The sequence below is a fragment of the Protopterus annectens genome, chromosome 4.part0 (assembly GCF_019279795.1).
Source record: "Protopterus annectens isolate FY-2018-M chromosome 4.part0, PAN1.0, whole genome shotgun sequence".
Classification (NCBI taxonomy): Eukaryota; Metazoa; Chordata; order Ceratodontiformes; family Protopteridae; genus Protopterus; species Protopterus annectens.
The window spans coordinates 1395387722-1395399859 of NC_056733.1; the positions used below are offsets into that span (position 1 = coordinate 1395387722).

Sequence of the window (12138 nt, forward strand, 5' to 3'; positions counted from 1 at the left end):
CTGATCATTCTTTTCTATCCTTCTCAATTTTATCTATTTTAAATTTCCATACCATGATTAAATTCTTCATTTACAACTTCAACTCATTTACCCATTTCTATTTTATCCCCAAAACACTTGATCTTTATTTTTGACAATAATATCAGTAATATTTTATTTTCTCCTTTTATACAACACTTCAAGGCCTTATACAAGTCCATTGATGTTGCATACACTACAGAATTCAACAATCCCAGGCCTCCTTTTTCTTTTCTCATATACAATATTCCTCTCTTGATTGGATTTGACCTGGAACCCAATAAAAAGGAAAATATGTTCTCATTAACGTTTTCATATTTTGTAGGAATCATACAAATTTACTTGCTATACAAATAATGTTTCCTATCACCATCAAGTAAGCTTTCTTCTTTTTTTAATTTCTCCAAGTCTTTTCGGTTTCTAATACCATGATGGGAATGGACCCCATTCTTATGTCAAAGTACGATTAGAGTTCATGAAATTAGAATAGTTTCAATCCTTGAGGATAGCCAAAAGTGCTCTTCCCACCATGCGCAATGTGCCCAGTAATGACTCCTCCTACAATTTGTATGGAATTACATGTAGTGGTAAAATATCCAAATAAGATTGTAAATTATTTTTTATAAGACCAGTTGCTCCTACTACTACTGGAATTGTCTGGGTATCCTTCTTCCACACTGCCCTCGTTTCTGCCTGCAAATCCTGTTATTTTATGAATTTGTCTCTCTCTGTACACAATACATTGTAGTCACTGGGTGTAGCAATTTAAATAATCAATGCTACTTTTGTCTTGTTTTCATGGACTACTATACTGTTTTTTCTTGCATCTATTTTTTGAACTGTTGGTAGTGGGTTATCCCATGTCATACACAATCATTTTCTATGATGCTTTGTGGCCCAGGTTTCCAATGTTTTTCAGCCACTTCAGTACCACAATGTTTGCACAATCCCCAATCTTGCCACATTATGATGCCTTTCAGTATAAAATCCTTTTGCCATTATTATATCATAACCAGCTACAAGATGAGAGACTGTTTTGTTTTACAAAGCCTACATTTATTTATTTATTTTATTTTATATTTGTTAACCGGGGGTGTCTGACTGAGCCGAAAAGGCCCTTTTTCAGCAGAGGCCCGGGGAGAAAAGCTCCACAAAGAAAAATTAAGACACATTTAGCTATTTAGACATGATCAGTATACACACAAGTTACAAGAGACATGTTTTTACAGTGGTATGCAGCACATAGTTACAGTGGAGAGAACAAACAAAAAAATATTAATTTAAAAAATAAAAGGTAATTAATAGATTTGTGGTGTACAGCTGAAATTTGGAACATAGGTAGAATACATGCACAGTACATACATTGTAGATTAGCCAGTGTTTGTGAGTAAGATTAAAAACGATTATCAAATGCTCTAGATTTTAGTATGTATATGTTATCCGCTTTCACTAGCCTGGGGAGCAATCATGGCACTGCCAACTTTGCTTGAGATGTTGCCTGATGAGGTCTTTAAAGGAGGCTTTGGATGATGTGTTTTGAATGCTAGTAGGGGCAGAGTTCCATTTTGCCACTGAACTACTACATAGTGCATCTCCAAAGCTATTGTTGCTGTTGGTGACTTCTAGTAGTAGTTTGCTTGATGATCTAAGAAGCCTTTTGGCTGAGTGATGTTGTACTGGGTTTTTGAGGGCAGGACACTTATTGGGGAGGTAACAGATAGAATGACAGAGGCAGAGCTGATTGTAGGTTGGGAGGCTGGGCAGTTCAAGCTAGTGGAGCTGTCTCAAAGCAGCTATTTATCCATTTCTCCCAAATTCAATGGACTTTTGTAAACCAACGTGTAATCAGTCCTCTACCTTGAGCCACCAATATTAACCGTTTACCTTTTGTTTTAAATTCACCTCTACTTAACTATTCCTGCGTTCGATCCTGACAGGAAGAGCAAATTAGTTTATAGCTTGGATTTTTTTCCTAGATGTCAATGCTGTTTTTAAGCCTTCTGAAATATTCTTTACTGAGTTTTATTCACATTTGTTCATGTTTTGTTGATCCTTCAACATTTCCCAAATATTTACACGCCCCCTCTTGCTCAAGTTCTTTTTATCATATTCCCGTCCCAAACTGATGTTTTCATGGTGCTACAGCTTTCCTGCTTGTTGTTTCGCACATTTCAGGACCAAATGGCATTCTTATATCATCTGAAAAGGTTTTAACCACTTGCAGTTGTGCTTTTAGTTGCTCTTCTGATGAATACAGTTTTAAGTCACCTATAAAAAGATGATGAGAAGTCTACACTTTCTATGAGCCAAATTATAGCCATGACCTTATCTATTAAGTAGATACCTTAACGGGTTAAGGGCAAGACTGAATAGCAGTGGTGACAAGGAGTCACCCTGGAATATCCCCCTTTGAAATTTTTTCTCTCTGGAATAATAATTTGTCCTTTATCATGGCTTAACTACAAAGTGGTCTACCACTGTTTCATGGTCACCGTAATGTAATTGATCAGTGAGAGTGTACCTTATACATTTTTAAGCACTCTTATCCATGAATGTGGGATACTGTCAAATGCTTTTTTATAGTCAATCCATGCCATACTTAGATTCTTCCTCTTTTTACAGTTCTCCATTATAAATTTATTTAGCAACAAATGGTCCTTTTTTCCATATGTTACCCTTCTGTTGTATTGCCATAATTGAGTTTTCTTCTAAATGACTATAAACTTTTTCTGCATCAATTCCGGTATAGTGTATATGTCATCAGAAGGCAAGTTATTTGTCTAGAATCAAGTAGGAGCATTGTTTTTCCTGTTAACCAAGCTGGTGTCTGTTCGGGGTGTGCATATAAATATTCCTACTCATAGCTAAATTTTTATAAAACGATGTTAATACTTTCAGCCAGAAGTTAGGTACTGCATCTAGGCCTGGGGTTTTTCCAACTGGAGGCTTTTCTTAACTTTATTTCAATCTCTCTGGCCGTTACTTCATCCTATTTCATATCCTGTACATTTCAACTTCTTATTCTTTTTACTTCTTCTATCCATTTAGCATCTTTCTTACTTCTTCTATCCATTTAGCATCTTTCTTATGTTCCACAGGATCTTCATAGATATCTCTCCAAAATGTATATTTCTTTTTTTTTGGGGTGGTCTTTCAATTCCTTTTGCATTCTTTCCCAATTCTCTATAGAATTTTTGGGGGTCATCAATAAATTGCTTATTTTGTACTTTTCCTTTATATTTATCTGCATATTTTCTAAGTTTTTCCACCTGTGCTGAGATTTTTAGTTTATTTGCAATAGCGCAAGATAGATTCTGATCGGCTATAATACTGTGCATTGCTTTTAGCATATCTTTGAATATTTTTGTTGATCTGTTCCCTCTTCTATACTCTAAACAGTGACACTTCTTGTCTTGCTTTATAGTTTTCTCTATTCAATACTTCCTTGATGGTATTCAATTTCTCCCTTTGGATTCAATTTCTCCCTTTCCTTTCCCTTACTAGCCTGTGTTCTTGTGGTAGAATTTTCTTCCTATAGGAGATCCGAAATTCCTTGCATCATCTTGGTCTCCTTTTTTTCCATATAAACTTTTATCACCCATATATATATATATATATTTATTTATTTATTTATAGTTTATTCCCATTTCCAACCATGCATTCAATACTTCGACAATTGTAGCTTTTTGCCAATAATCCATATCATTATACATATTGCATTCAATACCATCTCAACATGTTGATGTATTGATATTTAATATCTTTCGACACTTCATTTAATTCAATTAAATAAGCTTCTCTAAATATATATTATCCTCCATATTTAAATCTGCTTGTTTCATATTTTTCCTATTTCTTTTTTTTATATAGAAATCAGATACATATTCCGTAATTTCTTTTATACCTTCCTGTGTTATTTGTATTCCTTAATTCTTTAGCTCTCTTACTATTATTTAACTAATTCACTTAAATAAGGTGCTTTTTCCCCTTGCAAGCATTGTTTTTTGTTTATATAACAGCTTACTGATCTTCGATTATTTTCATATATTTGTTTTTTTTTCACACAGAATATTCTCTCTTTCTTTACTATATCCTGAAATATTTCTGGTGTTAATATCTTGTACTCATTCTATTATCTTGCTTATTTTCAATACATTCTAAAAACATATACTTTATATTTTTGTTTAAAACTAATCCATCATGTGGTCCAATTTTCATAAAATCCTCACATCTATACGATTCTCCCATAGTGTATATATTACTTTTGTCAACTTGTTCTAATTCTTTTTCAGGTAATCTTTTAATCCCTTTTCCTATTTTTATATAATCTTCCTTTTCATGTATTCTTATCCATAATGCTAAATGATCAGAAAATACCATCTCTTTTACTCCTTGCTGTATAATTTTTAACCCATCCGATATCAAAAAAATAATCAATTTCAGCCATACTTTCATTTCTCTTATAATTCCAGTGACTATAGTCCCATACATATAATTTTCCATATTTCATTAGCTATTTTAACAAAATATCCTTTTTTGTTCATTCTTAAATTACAGTTAAAATCTCCTATTATATCCATGTTAACACCTGCATAATTTAATAATTGTCTATTTCTTCTCTCTTTTCTGAGAGCATACGCATAAAAAGGCTATAATTCTGAAAACATTCTTCCGTCTTAATTCTCTTATATAGTGATGCTTCCCAATTCCACTATTGTGACATCTAATATTTTATCTAGACATAATATACATATGCCAGAAGATTTTCTTCCCATATTTCAAACAGTTCCATTTCATAATTTTTCCGCTTCCTAATTCCACTATTGTGACATCTAATATTTTATCTAGACATAATATATATATGCCAGAAGATTTTCTCTCATATTTCAAACCATTCCATTTCATAATTTTTCCGCTTCTAGTCTTCCATTGTTAATAATCTAATCACATTAGCATCTAATAATGCACAACATTCTAATATGCCAATTTTCCTCAATTTTTCATACTATTAAACATTAATAGCCAATATTTTCAGTTTCTATCAATGAAGATGAGAAAAAGAGAAAACCATCCCTTACTTTTTTGTTCTCTTTAGCTATCATACCTTTATATTTTCTATTCCTTTAACTCGTTTATATACAGAATTCTTTCTTCCTTTCACTATCAACCAATCCACATATTCGTCAAAACTTTCAGTTTTTTCTTCCTCTATTTTTACCTTAACATTTACATAGTCTGTAATCTTGTCTACCTCATTCTGATTTACAATTTCTCATACTGTATCTTTTTCTTGTTCCACATCTTGTATAACCTCTTCTACGATTTCTACTTTCACAATCTAACAAAGCAGGTCCTGTATTACCACACTTTTTTACATTTCATTCACATTTTATGCTTCATGCCCTGTCTATCCACATATAAATCATCTCCTTTTGTCACATTCATCAAGTGATCATCTTTCCGGAAAAAAATTAACTAACAGTTCACAATTTAGTTTAACAATAGCCAGTGTATTTTTTCCTTGAAGCTAAAAGTTAACGTCTACTGAAAGCAGGCAAGTTTTTCCCCATACCTGGGACAGGACAGAGACAAGAACTGTATAGGCTTTTATGGAAACAATGTCTGAAAATGGGATAGGGATTCAAACAGAGAAGGGAAGCAGCAAGGACATACAAGCTCAGTCTGCAAATCAGTAGCGTGTGCATCTAAGTTTCAATTTTAAAGCATATATTTATTTAAAGAACTGTCAATATAACATCAGAATGGCTGTCTTCTCAATATTAGCATGGAATGTAAATATAGTCTTACAGGTACAGACAAAATGCAAAAAGTGCAGCTTGTAAACAGCAATGTTACAGGAGACAATATGGATAGAAATAGACATGTGAAGTTGACCAAAAAAGGTTGCCATGGTGGACATTCAGTAGGGCATCAGGTGTAAATGAAAGTGTGGGATTAAACCGGATGGTAAGAGAGGCTCAGTTATGACAGACAAGGGGGAGAAAGGAAAATAATGGTCAATTTGTGACAGCAATGGGCTACTGGCACAGAAAGAGGATTACATTCATGTATTTATATTTCACTTAAAACTAACATTATGAAGCTTAGAAGAATTTTGTGACAAATAATAAAGCTTTCGGAAGGGATTAGTATTTATGGGTGGGACATGGATCATTATTTATAGGTGGGACAAGGAACCTCATTTGCAATAGCAAGGACATGTCAGAGAGACCAAGAGAAATATGAGAGAGAGAAAAAGTGAAACTAATATGAAAGTATACGGTATGAAAGATGTGCCTTCAGCAGAACTCGGAATTCCCCCCCAAGCTACAGTAAATGAGCAAGACTAGACAAATTATATTTCACAGGAATAGGTGCACTTTATTGAAAGCTTTAAGACTCATCCAATAACCATAACACGCATCCACAAAAATGAAAGTACATTACTGAAGGACAATTAAGTATATATATCTATATATAAAATTTTATTAATTTTTTTAATATATTATAATGTATATAATTAAGTTACTAGGAAGGTTAAGTATCTGTTCTGAAGTAATGCCCATCAATTTGGATAAAAAATGAGAATGGACTTCCAAACGCATGCAAGAAAGGGAAAGAAGCAATAGAACTTATTTAGAGAGGTTGACAAAGTTTAAGTACTGTGGAAGAAGAATGTCGCAAAACAAGACAAGCATCTGCAGAGTGCTAAATGAATAAGGAGCAATATATACAAATTCAGAAAGGCCGCAGTTGAGCAATTATTTTAAGTGACAACTCTAAAGAGCAAACACTTAAAGCACGACGATGACATAAGCAATGAAAGAGTTGAAGCCAAACTAAGGAAGCTTATGACAAGAAAAATAATCAGCGATCCTATAAAGGATATTAGGGAGAGTTCAGAAATTGTACAAAAAATTATACAAAGCAAGTGAATGAGAAAGCTAAGAAAACATACAAGTAGAAATACGATTAAAAACAGAGCTAAATCAGCAAGGAAGTCCCCAGAAATGGACAGTATTCTACAAAATGCTGGAAGTTAGGAGGGAACAGAGCGATAAAGAGATTCAAGTTTTAACAATATTTTAAAGAGGGGAATCACCAGCATCCTGGAAAAAAGGGTCAGTGTTTATACTACTGAAAAAGGGCAAAGACCATTTAGATCTATCTTCAGAGAGCCATCTCATTTTTAAACAATGACTACAAAGTGTTTATGCCTATATTAGCCAAGAGAATGGCAGTCATTATCAAAATTGATAAGATAAAACTCAATATAGGTATCTGGCAGGGAGGTAAACATTTGACAACATTAATGATCCACAGGACAGAGGAATGTAAGAAAACACCACCACCACCACCTCTGCTTAGATATGAAATAGAGAAAGCATTCATTAGAAACAGCTGTGATTGGGGGGGGGGATGGTATAATATCTGTTCCCTGGCGATATAGTTAATAATGAGAATACATGAAGTGTTGGAGACCAGACTTAAGTGGGGAAGGTTCGTTTCCGACAAGCAGCATTTGAACAGAGGTATTCAAGCAGGGACATCTTGTTCCCTACTCTGTACTTGCTTTATATTTATTTAGTGTTGTTAACAAAAACTGCAAAGTGTTGGCAATTTCAAAGATATAACTAGTATGGTAATCAAGGAAAGTTAGCTTTAATTGTGTGAAATATCTGTCCCATCCCAGATGAAAATCATTTTCTGTTGCACCAGCTACATTTTTTTTTTTAATGTCAGCTAAGTGGTCTAAATGGTCCATAACCACTCCCACTAACAACTGTCAAGGACTTCAAGAAAAAATTAAAAATGTGACAAGAAGAAGAATAGTACCAGAAAGTATTTTAAAGTGTGTATGTGCTAGTCTAGCTCCAGCACCTTCTACCTTACAAGTAAATCTGCATATATTTTATTGAAAACGCTTAACAAAGATGAACCAAATCAAACCCAAGTATTTGAAGAACTGTCTTTCCCATAAGCAAATATAATGCAATTTTAAATATGTGTGGTTCAAACTTTATTGAAATTACCCTCATGTTCTCCAAATTTCTCACAAAGTCTGGAGAATTAATAAAGGGGGGGTTGTTTGCTTATCTATTGGTCTTGCCACAAAAAAAAAAAAAAAAAAAAAAATTAATAATACCGTTCTACCACTCTATCCTTTATTTGTAAGCCCTTATAATAGTCTCCCTGGTATCAGCAGTGAATGGCTCAAAAAAAATCAAGGGTACACCACACAGAGAACACCGATGTATTTCACTCGTCAATAGCTTAAGCCCCAAATGATTTTTTTGAATTTCAACTTCTTTATCATTACAGCCTGTAAAAATGAACATGAAAAAGCTCTCAGGATCCCACCATTTTATTAAACACTTGCTCAAGATAAGTGCACTTCTCGTTTCCAACATCTCAATGAACAATTTTGCTAAAACTTTGAGAGGTCCATATTCTCCCTACTTCCAAAAATCAAGAGGTAGCATCTGAACCAAGCATCTTTTACAGGGCCAACTCCTTTACTACTTCTCTGAAGTATAAAGGATTGGGTCCATTAATTTCACAGCCTATGCTGGTAATAATTTAGGCAACTCTAAGCGCAAACATAACAGTTACTAAGTTTCTCCCTAGTCCACCTCAGCGGTCATAAAAAGCAGAATAAGAAGACACTGTAAACAGTTTTAGCCTGCTTATATCAATGCATGGTAACAATAGGCAGTCAGGAAATCCTCATAAATCAGAATGCCAATTAAGACTCTAGATAAGGTACATCGATGCAAATTTGTGTACTTTCAGTAACATCATATAAAAGTCACAGATGCACAAAGAAGAAATATATTAATGTACTTTATTACCAAATCAGCCCACAGCTTTCAGAACATCTCAATAAATTCACCTACAATGTTCATATTAGCAAATTGACGAACTCTCTCATTTTAATATACAGTTCTAAAAGTCACAGTCCTTTGGCTTGCTCAGAAAAAAGCTCCAACCTTTAAGCTTTGTGGGAGTTTGCAACTGTGTTAAACACAGCATGCCAAAAATGAAAATAAAAAAAAAAAAAAACAGCAGCATTCTAGAGCTGGCTAAATAAAGAACGAAGTGATGAAAATCAACACAATTTAAAGCCTGTTCTTTTTTTTGGAGGGAGGATGACAAACCCTGAAACATCTACAGGTGTTCCCATATACATCCCCACTACTTAAAATTATTCTAACCCTCAGGTCACAAAACCTCGATAAAAAGTACATTCTCCTCAGAGTTTGTGCAACCTCAGCATTAGAATTCTTCAGTAGTTGGGTATGATTAATACAAATGGCATGTACAGGATTGTAAATAATTCAGTTCAATTCCTCTCTTTTCAGATCACTACATATAACCAAGTTAACAAGCATAATATAATAAAATCCACCAGCTCCAGTGGTGCTATGAAAGATGACCAGAGTACTAGTATATACTCTCCCAATGATCTGTTCTTCTAGCCTACCTCACTCCTTGCTGACATACATACTGGTATCTAACCTTCTCTACCTTCTTCCACTACCCTGCTCCATTTGCCTGTAGCTTACACCCCTTACCACTTATCTTCTATCTTTTTTCTTAATCTTTTTTTTCCAAATCTTTAAATCACATTAAGATATTTGTATTTGTTATCAATTGGCCATACTATAAACAGTGCAACATTGCCGGGTTTCCCTGGGGTTGCTGTAATCACTTTTTGACTTACTGTAATTTACTGCCCTTGAGGACCAGGTTGTGCCTGGAAAAGGTCTTTGGACCACAACATCCGCCTTGTTAACAAAGGTGTGTATGTATGTATGTACACATGGGTATACAAAAACATACTACAGAATACACCTGAAAAGGTCAATTTCATATCACTACACCTAGTTGATTAACCAGTTTCGGTGGTGACATGAAAGGTGCCCAGAGTGCGACAGCAAACCTGTATGGAAAATGGCCCTTCCATTAGATGGAGAAGAGCTCTTGCTCTACTACTGAGCCCTAAAAAGACAGCTGAGAATACAAAAGAAGTGTAGAAACTCACCGGCAGCAGGAGAGTGCACATGAACGCACCACAAGCTCATTAAGTTCAGGCAGGACCCCCAACCTATGGAAACGGCCTAACTACCCACCAACCTCGACTACATGCTGATAGTAAAAGTTGTCCAAGAACAATGCAGATGACCACAGTACTTGTACTATAAATACTTGGACATTTAGGGAGTTGCAGAGGGTTAAGAAACATGGCAAAGGCTGGACCGAACGGCCAGACTCTTAAAAAAACAAAATACTACCCAATATTATTAGTAACAGACAGCACATTATAAACTTCTCATACTTTTCACATATTTTTCTTCATTCTATACACAGCAGCAGCAACTTCCAGTAGCACACCTACATAAACAGAATGCTGCCCCACTTCATCTCCAGCATCACCAATCCCCAAACGTTTTGACAGAAATAATGACCATAAACTCTGCAGCAATCTGTCTGAGCAAATGGCATTTATGTTGTGTATGTATACACACACACATAACAGTGTTAACGCAAGGTCACAATGATGTACGGCTCTATTCAGACACAGGTTGTTGTCCCACTTCCTTGGTTTTTTTAACCCTTAGCCACGTTAAACTGCTGCAGCCAACCATGTTACTTTGTGTGCAGTTTCTGCGGTAAATGCACAATATTTTGAAGCGGGCCATACAAGTTACATGAAAACATACGTAAATGGTTTCCATCTTTACCAAGTTTCTGGCAATACACCAGTCCACGTTCACAGTTTAATAAGACTTCCGTTAAACCAGCCACAATTTCTTCGAAAGTACGAAAGAGTTCTGAAAGCTACCGATAACCTCTGAACTTCATTACCCGTGTGGTTATTTACTAGTTTTTATTAACCTGCCATTGAACAAAAAAATACTAATTTCATAAACACATACAAAATAAACACCTACCATTTTTGCGAATAGCGTACCCGAACAGTTAAAAAACCTTTTCAATACCAATGGCTGCAATAGCTGGAGCCTTAAACCTGTAAACATACTAACAGCATGGACTGCTACAAATCTGCTCCGCCCACTTTATCTGCACTCCTTTGACACAAGAGTGCATGCGCTGTTGGTGGCGCGACTCAGCTGCAGAGCTGTAAGAGCTGTTTATTGGTAACTTATAAAAGGGAAATAATACAGACTAAGCTAAATGAGTGTAGTGTTGATTTACATGCATCTGATAATGCAAGCTTGCAGCAGCATCACTGAACTGTTTTTTTTCTTCCGAAATCAGAAGTACTTACTTTATATTTTATTCTGCCGAAACTTAATCAATTCCAAGGCAGAATGAGAAGTTTAAAAGAATGCATAAACTTCATGCTGTCAGTGTCTGCTGTGCTGTCTGTGACCGTTTTGTTTTCCGAAAGTCCTTAGTAAATTACTGAGGATTGCACTTAATAATATGAGGCAGTTCCTTGTTTTGCTGGGGGAATGATACCTCTCAACTGTACAGATTTTAACAGAATGTCCAGATTTTGGCCTGTTCCTCATAAAATTTTTGGTTTTCTGGCAAATCACTGGGATGATCGTCGGACTGAAGTCACTAAATAATGACATACATTTGAGTTTCAGACTTTATATCCTTCAGAAAATGTGTGTTAAAACAAACCCTATTACTCTAGCAACTTTCTAAATTTATAACAGCAATATTTAAAATATGTCCCCATTTATGGGCCTTTGTCCCCCCATTTTGTCGGACTTTGTCCAGATTTCTTGCACTAAGAGGTTGAGAGGTATGGGCACAGTAGATTAATGTTAGGGCACACGTGACACATGAAAACCAATAATAATAATATGTGATAGATGATAATAAAATATGTTAGGTGGTACGAACCATACCTCTCCCGAATATCGAAAGTAGTAGGAGAAGATCGCTAATGCCTTGGCCAAATTTGCCCAGGTAGTGTATAATACCACATCATGTATCCGTTTAAAAGAGGCTACTAGCATTCTAGGACTAACCACATAAAACAGGATAAATAAACAAATAAATGAAAACTCGCCCATAATCCGTTGTTAAAAAGGAAAGAACAATGAATGCCATAATCATACAAATACTTTCAGTTTCACA

General features: G+C 35.0%; 1 protein-coding gene across 1 annotated transcript in view; it reads right to left on the minus strand.

The window, feature by feature from the left end:
* Positions 1-11110, minus strand: part of PCBD2 (pterin-4 alpha-carbinolamine dehydratase 2) — a 521033-nt gene extending 509923 nt beyond the window's left edge. Inside the window, exon 1 of the mRNA XM_044069223.1 lies at positions 10974-11110. Coding sequence (XP_043925158.1) covers positions 10974-11060 — 87 coding nt within the window. The 5' untranslated portion in view covers positions 11061-11110. The remainder of the gene's footprint in view (positions 1-10973) is intronic.
* Between the last annotated feature and the right edge of the window lie 1028 nt (positions 11111-12138).